The sequence below is a fragment of the Drechmeria coniospora genome, chromosome 03 (genome assembly GCF_001625195.1).
Source record: "Drechmeria coniospora strain ARSEF 6962 chromosome 03, whole genome shotgun sequence".
Lineage (NCBI taxonomy): Eukaryota > Fungi > Ascomycota > Sordariomycetes > Hypocreales > Ophiocordycipitaceae > Drechmeria > Drechmeria coniospora.
Window position 1 is genome coordinate 588,290 of NC_054391.1, and position 17,023 is coordinate 605,312.

The 17,023-nt window shown below is 50.6% G+C and overlaps 1 protein-coding gene across 1 annotated transcript; it reads left to right on the forward strand.

Annotated features, from left to right (window-relative positions):
* Positions 1-1,093: 1,093 nt before the first annotated feature.
* DCS_06021 (uncharacterized protein) lies at positions 1,094-15,466 on the forward strand (the record flags this gene model as incomplete). The annotated part of the gene is made up of 1 exon (XM_040803313.1): positions 1,094-15,466. The coding sequence occupies one exon, from the start codon at positions 1,094-1,096 to the stop codon at positions 15,464-15,466; it is 14,373 nt and encodes a 4,790-aa protein (XP_040653417.1).
* Positions 15,467-17,023: the final 1,557 nt, after the last annotated feature.

The following is a 17,023-nucleotide window of genomic DNA, read 5'->3' on the forward strand; positions in this document are numbered from 1 at the left end:
CAGAGTTATTGTCACCGTAACTGGTGGAATGATTACAGAAACTACCTTTGGCCCAGCACCCGGGACGAGTACGATCCGCCCACCGGCGGGCTGTACAGGTAATTGCCCTACCAGGATAATTGTTACAGTGACTGGCAGAATCGTTACGGAAACTATACTTGGTCCGACACCTGGCATAAGTACGATTCCTCCATCCGCCGGCTGTACAGGCAATTGTCCAACGAGAATCATTGTGACGGTGACTGGGAGAGTTATTACGGAAACGACTTTTGGTCCAGCACCTGGCACGAGCACCATTCCTCCATCCGCTGGCTGCACAGGTAATTGTCCAACGAGGATTGTCGTGACGGTAACTGGGAGAATTGTCACAGAAACAACGTTTGGTCCGGCGCCTGGGACAAGTACAATTCCACCTTCCGCTGGCTGCGTAGGAAACTGTCCGACTAGAGTTATTGTTACGGTAACTGGTGGAATGATTAGCGAAACAACGGTTGGACCGACAGCTGGAACAAGTACTATCCGTCCAAGTTCCGGGTGTACAGGAAACTGTCCGACTAGAATCATCGTCACCGTTACAGGCATGATCGTAACAGTATCCACGTTTGGACCATCAGCTGGAACCAGTACGATACTGCCAACGAATTCCGAATGTCCTGATGCAAGTTTGATGCGCCGCCGTGGCATTGTACCAAGAAACGAAAACTGCCCAACGACAATTGTTGTGACCGTTCCCACCACAGGCGTCGTCACGACATCGACATACGGCCCAACAGCCGGAACTAGTACGGTTTTGCCATCATCAGGATGCATTGGCAACTGCCCTACGACGATTATTGTAACTGTGCCTACTACTGGAGTCATTACACAATCTACAGTTGGACCGACAGCAGGAACGAGTACAATTTTGCCATCGTCAGGATGCACGGGAAACTGCCCGACAAGAATTATCATAACCGTAACAGGAAGAATCATTACGGAAACGACGTTTGGACCATCGCCTGGGACGAGTACGATTCCTCCGCCAGCAGGATGCACAGGCAACTGTCCGACCAGAGTTATTGTTACAGTTACTGGTGGAATGATTACGGAAACCATGCTTGGGCCAACTCCTGGTACAAGCACTGTTCCTCCTCCAGCCGACTGCACAGGCAACTGTCCGACTAGAGTTATTGTTACAGTTACTGGCATGATCATGACAGTAACAACGTTTGGTCCAACGCCTGGTACAAGCACGATTCCTCCTCCAGCCGACTGCACAGGCAACTGTCCGACCAGAGTAATCGTCACTGTAACGGGCAGAATCATTACGGAAACTACCTTTGGCCCAGCGCCTGGTACAAGCACAATTCCTCCCTCCGCTGGCTGCACAGGCAACTGTCCGACTAGAGTTATTGTTACAGTTACTGGTATGATCATGACAGTAACAACGTTTGGTCCAACGCCTGGTACAAGTACGATTCCTCCTCCAGCCGACTGCACAGGCAACTGTCCGACCAGGGTTATTGTTACCGTGACCGGGAGAATAGTCACGGAAACGACCTTTGGTCCGGCGCCAGGCACAAGTACAATTCCACCTTCGGCTGGTTGTACAGGCAATTGCCCAACCAGAATTATTGTTACCATAACGGGTGGAATGATTACGGAAACCACTTTGGGTCCGGCGCCCGGGACAAGTACGATTCCTCCGCCAGCAGGATGCACAGGCAACTGCCCGACTAGAGTTGTTGTTACGGTTACCGGCATGATCATTACAGTAACAACGTTTGGTCCAGCGCCTGGTACGAGCACGGTTCCTCCTCCAGCCGACTGCACAGGCAACTGTCCGACCAGAGTCATTGTTACGGTAACTGGCGGAATGATTACGGAAACCATGCTTGGGCCAACTCCTGGTACAAGCACTATTCCACCTCCCGTTGGCTGTACAGGCAACTGCCCGACTAGAGTGATTGTTACAGTAACTGGCAGAATCGTCACTGAAACGACGTTTGGTCCAGCGCCAGGGACGAGCACGATTCCTCCATCCGCAGGCTGCACAGGCAACTGCCCGACTAGAGTTATTGTTACGGTTACCGGCATGATCATCACAGTGACAATGTTTGGCCCAGCGCCTGGTACAAGCACGATTCCTCCTCCAGCCGACTGCACAGGCAACTGTCCGACCAGAGTGATCGTTACTGTAACGGGAAGAATCGTCACTGAAACGACGTTTGGTCCAGCGCCAGGGACGAGTACGATCCCACCATCCGCCGGCTGCACGGGCAACTGTCCTACCAGAATCATCGTTACTATAACTGGTGGAATGATTACCGAAACCACCTTTGGCCCAGCACCTGGTACTAGCACAATTCCTCCACCGGCGGGCTGCACGGGCAATTGCCCGACCAGAGTCATTATTACAGTAACGGGCCGGATCATTACAGAAACAGCCTTTGGTCCAGCCCCCGGAACAAGCACAATCCCACCTTCTGCCGGTTGTACAGGCAATTGCCCAACCAGGATTATCGTCACAGTCACTGGCGGAATGGTCACAGAAACCACCTTTGGCCCAACACCTGGCACCAGTACAATTCCTCCATCGGCAGGCTGTGTAGGTAATTGCCCGACTAGGATTATCGTTACGGCAACGGGCATGATCATCACCGAAACCACTCTTGGTCCATCGCCTGGTACAAGCACTATTCCGCCTTCCGCTGGCTGCACGGGCAACTGCCCAACTAGAGTTGTCGTCACCGTAACTGGCAGAGTCATTACGGAAACGACGTTTGGTCCAGCGCCTGGCACGAGTACTATTCCTCCTTCTGCCGGCTGTACAGGCAACTGCCCGACTAGGATCATCGTGACGGTAACCGGCATGATCATTACGGAAACGACCTTTGGACCAGCGCCTGGCACAAGTACTATTCCTCCTTCCGCCGGCTGTACAGGAAACTGCCCAACCAGAATTATCGTTACCGTAACTGGAGCAATGGTAACGGAGACCACGCTTGGCCCGACAGCCGGCACCAGTACAATTCCCCCTTCGGCAGGCTGCATAGGCAACTGCCCGACTAGAATTATCGTAACAGTAACCGGCATGATCGTCACGGAAACTACATTTGGTCCAGCGCCTGGCACGAGTACTATTCCTCCTTCTGCCGGCTGTACAGGCAACTGCCCGACTAGGATTATCGTGACGGTAACCGGCATGATCATTACGGAAACGACCTTTGGACCAGCGCCTGGCACAAGTACTATTCCTCCTTCCGCCGGCTGCACAGGCAACTGTCCGACTAGAGTCATTGTTACCGTGACAGGAAGAATCATTACGGAAACGACTTTTGGCCCAGCGCCCGGTACAAGCACAATTCCACCTTCCGCCGGTTGCACAGGAAACTGCCCAACGAGGATCATTGTCACCGTAACTGGTGGTATGATTACAGAAACCACCTTGGGTCCGACGCCCGGAACTAGCACGATTCCTCCACCGGCGGGGTGCACAGGAAACTGCCCGACTAGGATTATCGTGACAGTAACCGGCATGGTTATTACGGAAACGACCTTTGGACCATCACCTGGTACGAGCACTATTCCTCCGGCCGCCGGCTGCACTGGAAACTGCCCGACTAGGATCATAGTTACAGTCACCGGCATGATCATTACGGAATCGACCTTTGGTCCAACACCCGGCACTAGTACGATTCCTCCATCAGCTGGCTGCACAGGCAACTGTCCAACTAGAGTCATTGTTACCGTGACGGGCATGATCGTGACGGAAACGACGTTTGGACCATCGCCAGGTACAAGTACAATTCTGCCTTCCGCTGGCTGTACTGGCAACTGCCCAACCAGGATTGTTGTCACTGTAACTGGTGGAATGATTACGGAAACCATGCTTGGGCCAACTCCTGGTACAAGCACTGTTCCACCTCCCGCTGGCTGCACAGGCAACTGCCCGACTAGGATTATCGTAACAGTAACCGGCATGATCATAACGGAAACCACCTTTGGTCCAGCACCTGGCACGAGCACTATTCCTCCATCCGCCGGCTGCACAGGCAACTGTCCGACTAGGATTATCGTTACAGTAACTGGCATGATCATTACGGAAACGACCTTTGGTCCGGCGCCTGGTACAAGTACTATCCCGCCTTCTGCCGGCTGCACAGGCAACTGCCCGACTAGAATCATTGTGACGGTGACAGGTCTGATCATCACGGAAACCACCCTTGGACCAGCACCTGGTACAAGCACTATTCCCCCGTCCGCTGGTTGCACAGGCAACTGTCCCACAAGGATCATCGTTACAGTAACTGGCATGATCATTACGGAGACGACATTTGGACCAACGCCTGGCACAAGTATCATTCCACCTTCCGCTGGCTGTACAGGCAACTGCCCGACAAGGATTATCGTCACAGTAACTGGCGGAATGATTACAGAAACCACGTTGGGTCCATCGCCTGGAACAAGTACGATTCCTCCATCAGCGGGATGCACAGGAAACTGCCCGACTAGGATCATCGTAACAGTAACCGGCATGGTCATTACAGAAACGACTTTTGGACCAGCACCTGGTACGAGCACTATTCCTCCATCTGCCGGTTGTACTGGCAACTGCCCGACTAGGATTATCGTGACAGTAACCGGCATGGTCATTACGGAAACGACCTTTGGACCAGCACCTGGTACGAGTACTATTCCTCCCTCCGCTGGCTGCACAGGCAATTGCCCGACAAGGATTATTGTTACCATTACTGGAACAGTAATGACGGAAACAACATTTGGTCCTACGCCTGGTACTAGCACGATTCCACCATCATCCGGATGTACAGGCAACTGCCCGACAAGGATTATTGTTACCATTACTGGAGCAGTAATGACGGAAACAACATTTGGTCCTACGCCTGGTACTAGCACGATTCCACCATCATCCGGATGCACAGGCAACTGCCCGACCAGAATCATCGTTACAGTAACCGGCATGATCATTACGGAAACTACATTTGGTCCAGCACCTGGTACGAGTACGATTCCACCTTCGGCCGGCTGTACGGGCAACTGTCCGACTAGGGTTATCGTAACAGTAACTGGCCTAATCATTACGGAAACCACATTTGGTTCAGCACCTGGTACGAGCACGATTCCACCGTCCGCCGGCTGTACAGGCAACTGCCCAACAAGAATCATCGTCACAATTACAGGTGACATCATTACAGAAACCACATTTGGCCCGACGCCTGGTACCAGCACTATTCCACCATCATCAGGATGTACCGGCAACTGCCCGACGAGAATTATCGTCACGGCAACAGGAATCATAGTAACAGTGTCTACGTTTGGACCATCAGCCGGAACGAGTACAATATTACCGACGAATTCCGAATGTCCCGATGCAGATTTAATGCGCCGCCGTGGCATTGTACGAAGAAATGAAAACTGTCCTACGACAATTGTTGTAACCGTTCCCACCACGGGTGCCATTACAGAATCCACCTTTGGCCCAACAGCCGGAACTAGTACGATATTGCCATCATCAGGGTGTGTCGGCAACTGCCCCATAACCATCATTGTAACTTTGCCGACCACTGGAGTCATCACGCAATCCACAATGGGACCGACGGCAGGGACGAGTACGATTTTGCCGTCGTCTGGATGCACAGGGAACTGCCCAACTAGAATTATTGTTACCTTTACAGGTGACGTTATGACAGAAACAACATTTGGACCGGTCCCAGGGACAAGCACCATTCCGCCCGCGTCAGGGTGTACAGGCAACTGCCCGACGAGAATAGTTGTTACCGTGACTGGCGCAATTATAACGGAAACAACGTTTGGTCCTTCGGCTGGAACTAGCACAATGGCACCATCTGGATGTTCATCAGATTGCACGACGAGAATAATTGTTACTGTCCCCTTTGAAACGCAGTCCGACTTCAATCCAACAGATAGCATTACTCTAATCTTCCCCACGTCTACCACGGATACTGTTTCCGAGACTGGCGGCTTTGTTACAGAAACGACATTTGGTCCTGCGCCTGGTACGAGCACTGTTCCACCTTCATCTGGGTGCACAGGCAACTGTCCAACAAGGGTTGTCGTGACCGTTACAGGAGCTATTACCACAGAGACAACATTTGGTCCAGTCCCTGGTACAAGTACTATCCCACCATCGTCAGGCTGCACAGGCAACTGCCCAACGAGAATCGTAGTTACTGTCACAGGTGACATTGTTACAGAAACAACCTTTGGTCCTGCGCCTGGTACGAGCACCATTCCACCTTCATCTGGGTGCACAGGCAACTGCCCAACAAGAATTGTTGTAACTGTTACAGGAGCTATCACCACAGAGACAACACTCGGTCCAGTGCCTGGTACGAGCACTATTCCTCCAGCCACGGGATGTACTGGAAACTGCCCAACTAGAATTGTCGTTACTATCACAGGTGACATTATTACAGAAACCACACTTGGTCCAGTTCCTGGTACCAGCACTATTCCGCCAGCGACCGGATGTACTGGAAACTGCCCGACGAGAATTATTGTGACCGTTACAGGTGCAATTACTACAGAGACAACATTCGGACCAGTTCCTGGAACAAGCACGATTCCTCCGGCCACGGGATGTACTGGCAACTGCCCAACAAGAATTGTCGTCACTATTACAGGTGAAATTATTACAGAAACGACACTTGGTCCAGTTCCAGGAACCAGTACTATTCCTCCAGCCACTGGATGTACTGGCAACTGTCCTACAAGAATCATCGTTACTGTTACTGGCGCCATCACAACCGAGACGACATTCGGTCCAGTGCCTGGCACGAGCACCATTCCTCCGGCGACAGGATGTACTGGGAACTGTCCTACGAGAATTGTCGTTACCATTACAGGTGATATTATTACAGAGACGACACTTGGTCCAGTTCCAGGTACCAGTACTATTCCGCCAGCCACTGGATGTACAGGCAACTGTCCCACTATAATTATTGTAACCGTTACAGGAGTTATTACTACAGAGACAACATTTGGCCCAGTGCCTGGTACGAGCACCATTCCTCCAGCCACGGGATGCACTGGGAATTGTCCTACAAGAATTGTTGTTACTATTACAGGCGATATCGTTACAGAGACAACACTTGGTCCGGTGCCAGGTACCAGTACTATTCCTCCTGCTACTGGATGTACTGGAAACTGCCCAACGATAATTATCGTGACCGTTACAGGCGCTATTACCACAGAGACAACGTTTGGCCCAGTTCCTGGTACAAGCACCATTCCTCCGGCCACCGGATGCACTGGCAATTGTCCTACGAGAATTGTTGTTACCATCACAGGGGATATAGTTACAGAGACAACACTTGGTCCCGTGCCAGGTACCAGTACTATTCCTCCGGCCACCGGATGTACTGGCAACTGCCCAACCAGAATTATCGTGACCGTCACAGGCGCTATCACTACGGAGACAACATTCGGTTCAGTGCCGGGCACAAGCACCATTCCTCCAGCCACGGGATGTACAGGCAACTGCCCAACAAGAATTGTCGTCACCATTACAGGCGACATCATCACCGAGACAACATTTGGTCCTTTGCCTGGAACTAGTACGATTCCGCCAGCATCGGGTTGTTTGTCAAGTTGCACCACGACGATAATTGTCACTGAACCGTTTGCTACGCAGTCTGACTTCAATCCCACTGACAGTATCAGTCTGATAACCCCCACCACTGGTGGCTATGTTACAGAGACTGTATTCGGCACGGAACCCGGCACAAGCACAATTCCGCCTACTGCTGGGTGTGTTGGCAACTGTCCTACCAGTATCATAGTAACTGTTACTGGTGGCTATGTTACGGAAACTGTATTCGGATCGGATCCAGGAACAAGTACCATTCCGCCCACTGCCGGATGCGTTGGCAACTGCCCAACCAGTATCATTGTTACTGTTACTGGCGGCTATGTTACAGAAACTGTATTTGGATCAGACCCCGGAACAAGCACCATCCCGCCTACCGCTGGGTGTGTTGGCAATTGTCCTAATAGTATTATAGTTACCGTTACAGGTGGCTACGTCACGGAAACTGTGTTTGGATCCGATCCTGGAACAAGCACCATTCCGCCTACTTCTGGATGCGTCGGCAACTGTCCTACTAGCATCATTGTTACTGTTACCGGCGGCTATGTTACCGAGACTGTCTTTGGATCGGACCCAGGAACAAGCACTATTCCTCCGACTTCTGGATGCGTCGGCAACTGCCCGACGAGTATTATTGTTACAATCACAGGTGGATATGTGACGGAAACCGTTTTCGGATCCGACCCTGGGACAAGCACCATTCCTCCTACTTCTGGTTGTGTCGGTAACTGTCCTACCAGCATCATCATTACTGTTACTGGTGGATACGTTACGGAAACCGTAGTTGGATCAGAAGCAGGTACAAGCACCATTCCACCCACCTCTGGATGTGTTGGCAATTGCCCTACTAGTATCATTGTAACCGTTACTGGTGGCTACATTACCGAAACTGTCTTTGGGTCGGATCCTGGTACCAGTACAATTCCACCTACGGCTGGGTGTGTTGGCAACTGCCCTACCAGCATCATTGTCACCGTCACTGGCGGATACGTTACAGAAACTGTTTTTGGATCCGATCCTGGTACGAGTACTATCCCACCGGCCTCTGGGTGTGTTGGTAACTGCCCTACCAGCATCATTGTTACTGTTACCGGTGGTTATGTGACGGAAACTGTATTTGGATCCGACCCAGGAACGAGCACTATTCCACCTACAGCTGGATGTGTTGGCAACTGCCCTACCAGTATCATAGTTACCGTTACTGGTGGTTACGTAACAGAAACTGTCTTTGGATCCGACCCAGGAACGAGCACTATTCCACCTACAGCTGGATGTGTTGGCAACTGCCCTACCAGTATCATAGTTACCGTTACTGGTGGTTACGTAACAGAAACTGTCTTTGGATCCGACCCAGGAACGAGCACTATTCCGCCTACTTCTGGGTGTGTTGGCAACTGTCCTACCAGTATTATTGTTACTGTTACTGGTGGATATGTCACGGAAACCGTCTTTGGATCGGACCCTGGAACAAGTACTATTCCGCCTACTTCTGGATGCGTTGGAAACTGCCCCACCAGTATCATTGTCACCGTTACTGGAGGGTACGTCACCGAGACTGTATTTGGATCGGACCCAGGAACAAGCACCATTCCCCCTGCTTCTGGATGCGTTGGCAACTATCCTACCAGCATTATAGTCACAGTGACTGGTGGTTACGTTACGGAGACTGTATTTGGATCGGACCCCGGAACAAGCACCATTCCACCTACTTCTGGATGCGTTGGCAACTGTCCTACTAGCATCATAGTTACTGTTACTGGTGGCTACGTCACGGAGACTGTCTTTGGATCAGACCCTGGAACGAGCACCATTCCGCCTACTGCTGGGTGTGTTGGCAATTGCCCTACTAGTATTATTGTCACCGTCACCGGCGGGTACGTTACTGAGACGATTTTTGGTTCGGACCCCGGAACAAGTACCATTCCGCCCACTGCTGGATGTGTTGGCAACTGTCCTACTAGTATCATTGTCACCGTTACTGGCGGTTATGTTACAGAAACCGTATTCGGATCAGACCCTGGTACGAGTACAATTCCACCTACTGCTGGATGCGTTGGCAACTGTCCTACAAGTATCATTGTCACCGTTACCGGCGGATATGTCACGGAAACCGTCTTTGGATCGGATCCTGGCACAAGTACCATTCCACCTACCGCTGGATGCGTTGGTAACTGCCCTACAAGTATCATTGTCACCGTTACTGGTGGTTATGTTACAGAAACCGTCTTTGGATCAGACCCTGGCACGAGTACAATTCCACCTACAGCTGGATGTGTTGGCAACTGCCCTACCAGTATCATAGTTACCGTTACTGGTGGTTACGTGACAGAAACTGTCTTTGGATCAGATCCTGGTACCAGCACAATCCCACCTACCGCTGGATGCGTCGGCAACTGCCCAACCAGTATCATTGTTACTGTTACTGGGGGGTACGTTACGGAAACTGTCTTTGGATCGGATCCTGGTACAAGTACAATCCCACCTACCGCTGGATGCGTCGGCAACTGTCCTACCAGCATCATTGTTACCGTTACTGGCGGGTATGTTACAGAGACTGTCTTTGGATCAGACCCAGGCACAAGCACCATTCCACCTACCGCTGGGTGCGTCGGTAACTGTCCAACTAGTATCATTGTTACCGTTACTGGTGGATACGTGACAGAAACCGTCTTTGGGTCGGATCCTGGTACGAGCACAGTTCCACCTACTGCTGGATGTGTTGGCAACTGTCCTACCAGTATTATAGTAACCGTTACTGGTGGCTATGTTACGGAAACTGTATTCGGATCGGATCCAGGAACAAGTACCATTCCGCCTACTGCCGGATGCGTTGGCAACTGCCCAACCAGTATCATTGTCACTGTTACTGGCGGCTATGTTACAGAAACTGTCTTTGGATCAGATCCTGGTACCAGCACAATCCCACCTACTGCTGGATGCGTCGGCAACTGTCCTACTAGTATCATTGTCACCATTACTGGTGGTTATGTTACAGAAACCGTATTCGGATCAGACCCTGGTACGAGTACAATTCCACCGACTGCTGGATGCGTCGGCAACTGTCCTACCAGTATTATCGTTACCGTTACTGGCGGGTATGTCACGGAAACCGTCTTTGGATCGGATCCTGGCACAAGCACCATTCCACCTACCGCTGGATGCGTTGGCAACTGCCCTACAAGTATCATTGTTACCGTTACTGGTGGCTACGTTACGGAAACCGTCTTTGGATCAGACCCAGGAACAAGCACCATTCCACCTACCGCCGGATGCGTTGGCAACTGTCCTACTAGTATCATTGTTACCGTTACTGGCGGATACGTGACAGAAACCGTCTTTGGATCGGATCCTGGTACGAGCACAGTTCCACCTACTGCTGGATGTGTTGGCAACTGTCCTACCAGTATTATAGTAACCGTTACTGGCGGTTATGTTACAGAAACTGTATTTGGATCAGACCCCGGAACAAGCACCATCCCGCCCACCGCTGGATGTGTTGGCAATTGTCCTACTAGTATTATAGTTACCGTCACTGGTGGCTACGTTACCGAGACTGTATTCGGATCGGACCCTGGAACAAGCACTATTCCGCCCACTGCTGGATGTGTTGGCAACTGTCCTACTAGTATCATTGTTACTGTTACTGGTGGGTACGTCACCGAAACTATCTTTGGGTCCGATCCTGGTACCAGTACTATTCCACCTTCGCCAGGATGCGTTGGCAACTGTCCTACCAGTATCATTGTTACGGTTACGGGCGGTTATGTTACGGAGACGATCTTCGGGTCCGATCCTGGTACGAGTACTATTCCACCTTCACCTGGGTGTGTTGGCAATTGCCCTACCAGTATTATTGTTACAGTTACCGGAGGATATGTTACAGAAACCATTTTTGGGTCCGATCCTGGCACAAGTACCATTCCGCCTTCACCTGGGTGTGTTGGTAATTGCCCTACCAGTATTATTGTCACAGTTACGGGAGGTTATACCACGGAAACGACAATTGGTCCCGATCCCGGTACAAGTACTATTCCACCTTCCCCTGGATGTGTTGGCAATTGTCCTACTAGTATTATCGTCACTGTGACTCCCGTTTATGTTACTACTACTGAGCCATGGACCGGTACTATAACTACAACCATTACGTCACCGCCTAGTGGCACCAATGCAGGAACCGTTATTGTCCAGACTCCAACTATATGTTCTGCTCCAGTACCCTGTAACAATCTTGGGTTTACCTGGGCGTATTATAATAACTCTGCAATAAATGTTGACGCAACCTACTCCTCATTCAGCCCGGAGTCTTTCAAAAATGTGACGCCAATTTACGTAGGTACTACTAACTACGTAGGGGGCAACTACGTTACTGCACCAACTGGACCTATCTACAATTCCACGGTCATATTCAAACTATTCAATTTTGCCATCAACCATTACGGATACCTCTTTTCTTGCATATCTGGCGTGTATAATATTAGTATTACTAATGTTGACGATGCTGTCTACTTGTGGACTGGTCCAAAAGCTTATTCTGGTTGGACCGATGCCAACGCCGATGCGAAAGCTATTTATAATCAGCCCGCTCATGTTGCCGGCAGTGCCCTCTTTAGCTTTTTTGTTCCGGAGTATACCTACATACCTATTCGATTTTTTTACGGCCAGGCACAGAATGGAGGTACCTGGACCTTTAGTATCGTTAATCCTAACGGCAGTGTTATTGCTAGTAACCAGCCGACGAATAACCCATATCTAGTCCAGTACTCATGCGATAACACAACTGCTCCCCCGTTCGTTACAACTCCTGGGGGCTTTGTCACAACAACAATCTTCGGGCCGAATCCTGGCACAAGTACAATCCCGCCATCTCTTGGATGCTCTAGTTCCTGTCCTACTAGTATCATCGTTACCGTGACTGGAGGATATGTCACTCAGACGATCACGGGGCCTTTGCCGGGTACGACTACAATACCACCTTCAGCTGGATGTGCTGGTAACTGCCCGACTACAATCATAATCACCCAGCCGCCTGATGTTGCTACTACAACTACCATCACGACTGGGTCCGTGTATGGAACAACGACAATTGCTCCTTCATCCGACTGCACACACCCATGCACCTCTACTGTCGTTGTTACTCAGCCAGCAGATGTATATTTCACCTCTACCATTACCAGCGGGTCGGTATATGGAACGACGACGATTGCTCCCACATCGGACTGCACACACCCGTGCACATCTACTGTCATAGTTACTCAGCCATCAGATGTGTACTTTACTACTACCATTACAACCGGAGCCGTTTATGGAACAACGACAGTCGCTCCCACGTCTGATTGTACTCACCCTTGCACCTCTACTGTCATTGTTACGCAGCCAGCCGATGTGTATTTCACTACTACCATCACCAGCGGATCGGTTTATGGAACAACGACGATTGCTCCCACATCTGATTGTACACATCCATGCACCTCTACAATCATAGTTACCCAGCCATCAGATGTTTACTTTACAACTACCATCACTACTGGAGCCGTTTATGGAACAACAACAGTCGCTCCCACGTCTGACTGCACACACCCGTGCACATCTACTGTCATAGTTACTCAGCCATCAGATGTGTACTTTACTACTACCATTACAACCGGAGCCGTTTATGGAACAACGACAGTCGCTCCCACGTCTGATTGTACACACCCATGCACTTCTACCGTCATCGTCACTCAGCCAGCCGATGTGTATTTCACTACTACTATCACTACTGGAGCCATTTATGGAACAACGACGGTTGCACCTACGTCTGATTGTACACACCCATGCACCTCTACTGTTATCATTACTCAGCCGGCAGATGTGTATTTCACAACCACCATCACCACCGGAGGCGTTTATGGAACAACAACAGTCGCTCCCACGTCTGACTGTACACATCCATGCACCTCTACCGTCATCGTTACGGAGCCAGCAGATGTGTATTTCACTTCTACCATTACCAGTGGGTCAGTCTATGGAACGACGACGATTGCTCCTACATCCGACTGCACGCATCCATGCACCTCTACCGTCATAATTACCCAGCCGTCAGATGTGTATTTCACTACTACCATCACCACCGGAGCCGTTTATGGCACAACAACGGTTGCTCCTACGTCTGACTGCACACACCCATGCACCTCTACTGTCATCGTTACGCAGCCAGCAGACGTGTATTTCACCTCTACCATTACCAGCGGGTCGGTATATGGAACGACGACGATTGCTCCTACATCGGACTGCACACACCCATGCACCTCTACCGTCATCATTACACAGCCATCAGATGTGTATTTTACTACTACCATCACAACCGGAGCTGTATATGGAACAACGACAGTCGCTCCCACGTCCGACTGTACACATCCATGCACCTCTACTGTCATCATTACCCAGCCGTCAGATGTGTATTTCACCTCTACAATTACCAGCGGGTCGGTATATGGAACGACGACGATTGCTCCCACGGCCGGCTGCACGCATCCCTGCACCTCTACTGTTATCATTACCCAGCCATCAGATGTATATTTCACTACTACGATCACAACCGGAGCCGTTTATGGAACAACGACAGTCGCTCCCACGTCCGACTGTACACACCCGTGCACATCTACCGTCATCATTACCCAGCCGGCAGATGTGTATTTCACAACTACCATCACCACCGGAGGCGTCTATGGAACAACAACAGTCGCTCCCACGGCAGGCTGCACGCATCCATGCACCTCTACCGTCATCATTACCCAGCCGTCAGATGTCGCTACGACGACTACCATCACCGCCGGGGCCGTTTATGGAACATCGACGATTCCTCCCTCGGCTGGCTGCACGCATCCATGCACCTCCACCATCGTCATCACTCAGCCCATGGATGTTGTGCTAACTACAACAATAACTTCTGGATTTACCCGTACCACAACAACCGTCAACCCCAGTGTGGGCTGCACGCATCCTTGCACCACAAGTGTCGTTGTAGTGGTTACGCAAACACCACCTCCTCCTCTCAACTGTTCCATATCCGGGTATTTGATTCAGAAGAGCAACGACAACGCGCCCATCCAACTGTTTGGCGTGGATCTGGCCACGGGTCAACTAAATCTTCTGGGCGGAAACGTTTCCGGAGATACTGGCATTGGATTCATCAATTCCATTGGATTCAACTCTCAGGACAATTATATTTACGGAGCCACTCGCGGAGGACAACTGGTTCGAATCGGAGCTGGCGGTCAGGTTCAGCCATTGCCGTACAACATCCCGTACCAGAGCTCCAATTCGGGGGATATATTACCCAGCGGTCGCTACGTCGTCCTTGGTGGTGCAAGAACGGCTTCCTTGCCGGAAGGGAATTACGATTGGTCTGAAATCGACCTGTCCAGTAACCTGTTGCCCACCTTTGGAACCGTCGTGGCTTCGGGACAAGCTCGCCATGCTACGTTCCAAGTGAGCGACATAGCGTACGTGCCCGGTGGTGGGAATGCCATGTACGCGTTTGGCTTCGGATTCGTCGGATGCGGCTCATCCTGCACGTTTATCAATCTTGCTCAGTTTAACCTGACAACCCATACCTGGACGATCATCAAGAACCTGGGGAGCGTTGCTGGAAATACCATTGGAGCCGTCTACGGATCAAACAACGGCTACCTCTACGGTTCCGACAACGTCTCTGGAAATATTTACAGCATTGATATCGTCAACAATGGGCCGCTTCAACTTGTGTCGACGACGAATCAAACAACACAAAACAATGACGGAGCGAGATGCATCGACGCATCGAATCCGAACATTACCACTGTTAGCGTTCTTCCGACCGCAACAGACACGCCTTAGGGCTTTGTCATGTCCCATTATTATACCACAGCCTTGTGAAGCGACTCGATATCAGGGGTTATCCGTTTGATTATGCGTAATGAAGAATTTTATTTTGACGAATGTAATGTCATTTTCTTGGTATGAATCTCAGCCTACATTGTGGCGTGTAATCTAGTACACGCTTGAAGTATGAATGAATCATGTAATTTCCGTGTGCCTTTCGTTTGCAGTGACTTGAATGGAGCGGATGGATTCCCCATTGCCTCCAACCCAGGAGGCATTGTGTGTGTTCTCCAACCCAGGAGGCATTGTGTGTGTTGTGCGAACGAGTCACGCCATCAAGGCAATTTTCCAGACCCATGAGTCGGTTATCATAGATGTATTAGATGTATTAGATGTATTAGATGTATTAGATGTATTAGATGTATTAGATGTATTAGATGTATTAGATGTATTAGATGTATTAGATGTATTAGACGTACTAGACATACCAGACATACCAGACGTACCAATTATACCAAACGACCAGACGTACCAGATATACCAGATATGCCATGTAGTAGAGCAATCCAATCAAACTCGTAGATCCCCTCATCAGTCACCAGTACTTCAGCAGAGGCATTTGTACGTATCGTCTCCGCCAGTTCCTACTCAACGCTCTTGCGTCGGACATTGCTCTCAGACTATACCATTCCACGATGACGCTCTTGTCCTACAAGACGGCCAGTCAAGAAACTCAAGTCAGACTGGTAGAAATGCTTTGATTGCTCGGGTTGGTGGGAGCATCCCCTTTAGATGCTTCAAGCCAGACTGGTAGAAATGCTTTGATCTCTCTGATGGGCGGGAGGAGCATCCCCTTTAGATGCTTCAAGCCAGACTGGTAGAAATGCTTTGATTGCTCGGATGGGTGGGAGGATCATCCCCTTTGCATGCTTCAAGCCAGTACTATTAGGTATATCATCTAGACTCGCTTTACTTGTACAGCCGGACAAGGTGGGTTAAATCCTCCGGTGGGTTAAATCCTCCGGTGGGTTAAATCCTCCGGTGGGTTAAATCCTCCGGTGGGTTAAATCCTCCGGTGGGTTAAATCCTCCGGTGGGTTAAATCCTCCGGTGGGTTAAATCCTCCGGTGGGTTAAATCCTCCGGTGGATTGTGCAGGCCTTTGTGGCTCCAACGTAGCTGGAACCGTGACCAAGGTAGCAATCGTTGGGTTCATCACAGCTCTGTCGGAGTAAAGTGTCTGGTGGACCGTCGGCCAGCGCTGATTTCTCCATGCTCATGCCTCGGATCACCGTTGGTAGTTTCTGGGCGAGCTCCGAAGAGGCCTATTAATTAGCTGCCAGGCAATGTAGGGTGCGGTCAATGGATGAATTGCTTCGCTGCAAAATGTCCGCTCCCGTTTCTGTCGTCCACTTGATCGCCTGCTCCTCTGAGTCGACGTTTTCTGTACGTGTCCCGGATATGCCGCCCTGGCCATGACCGTTCCTTTTTCCATCTTGCTGCTGATCATCTCTGCACTTGCGGCCCCTGTGTGAGCTACGATGTAGCCAGTTCCGTAGCCTCGTCCGTAACCC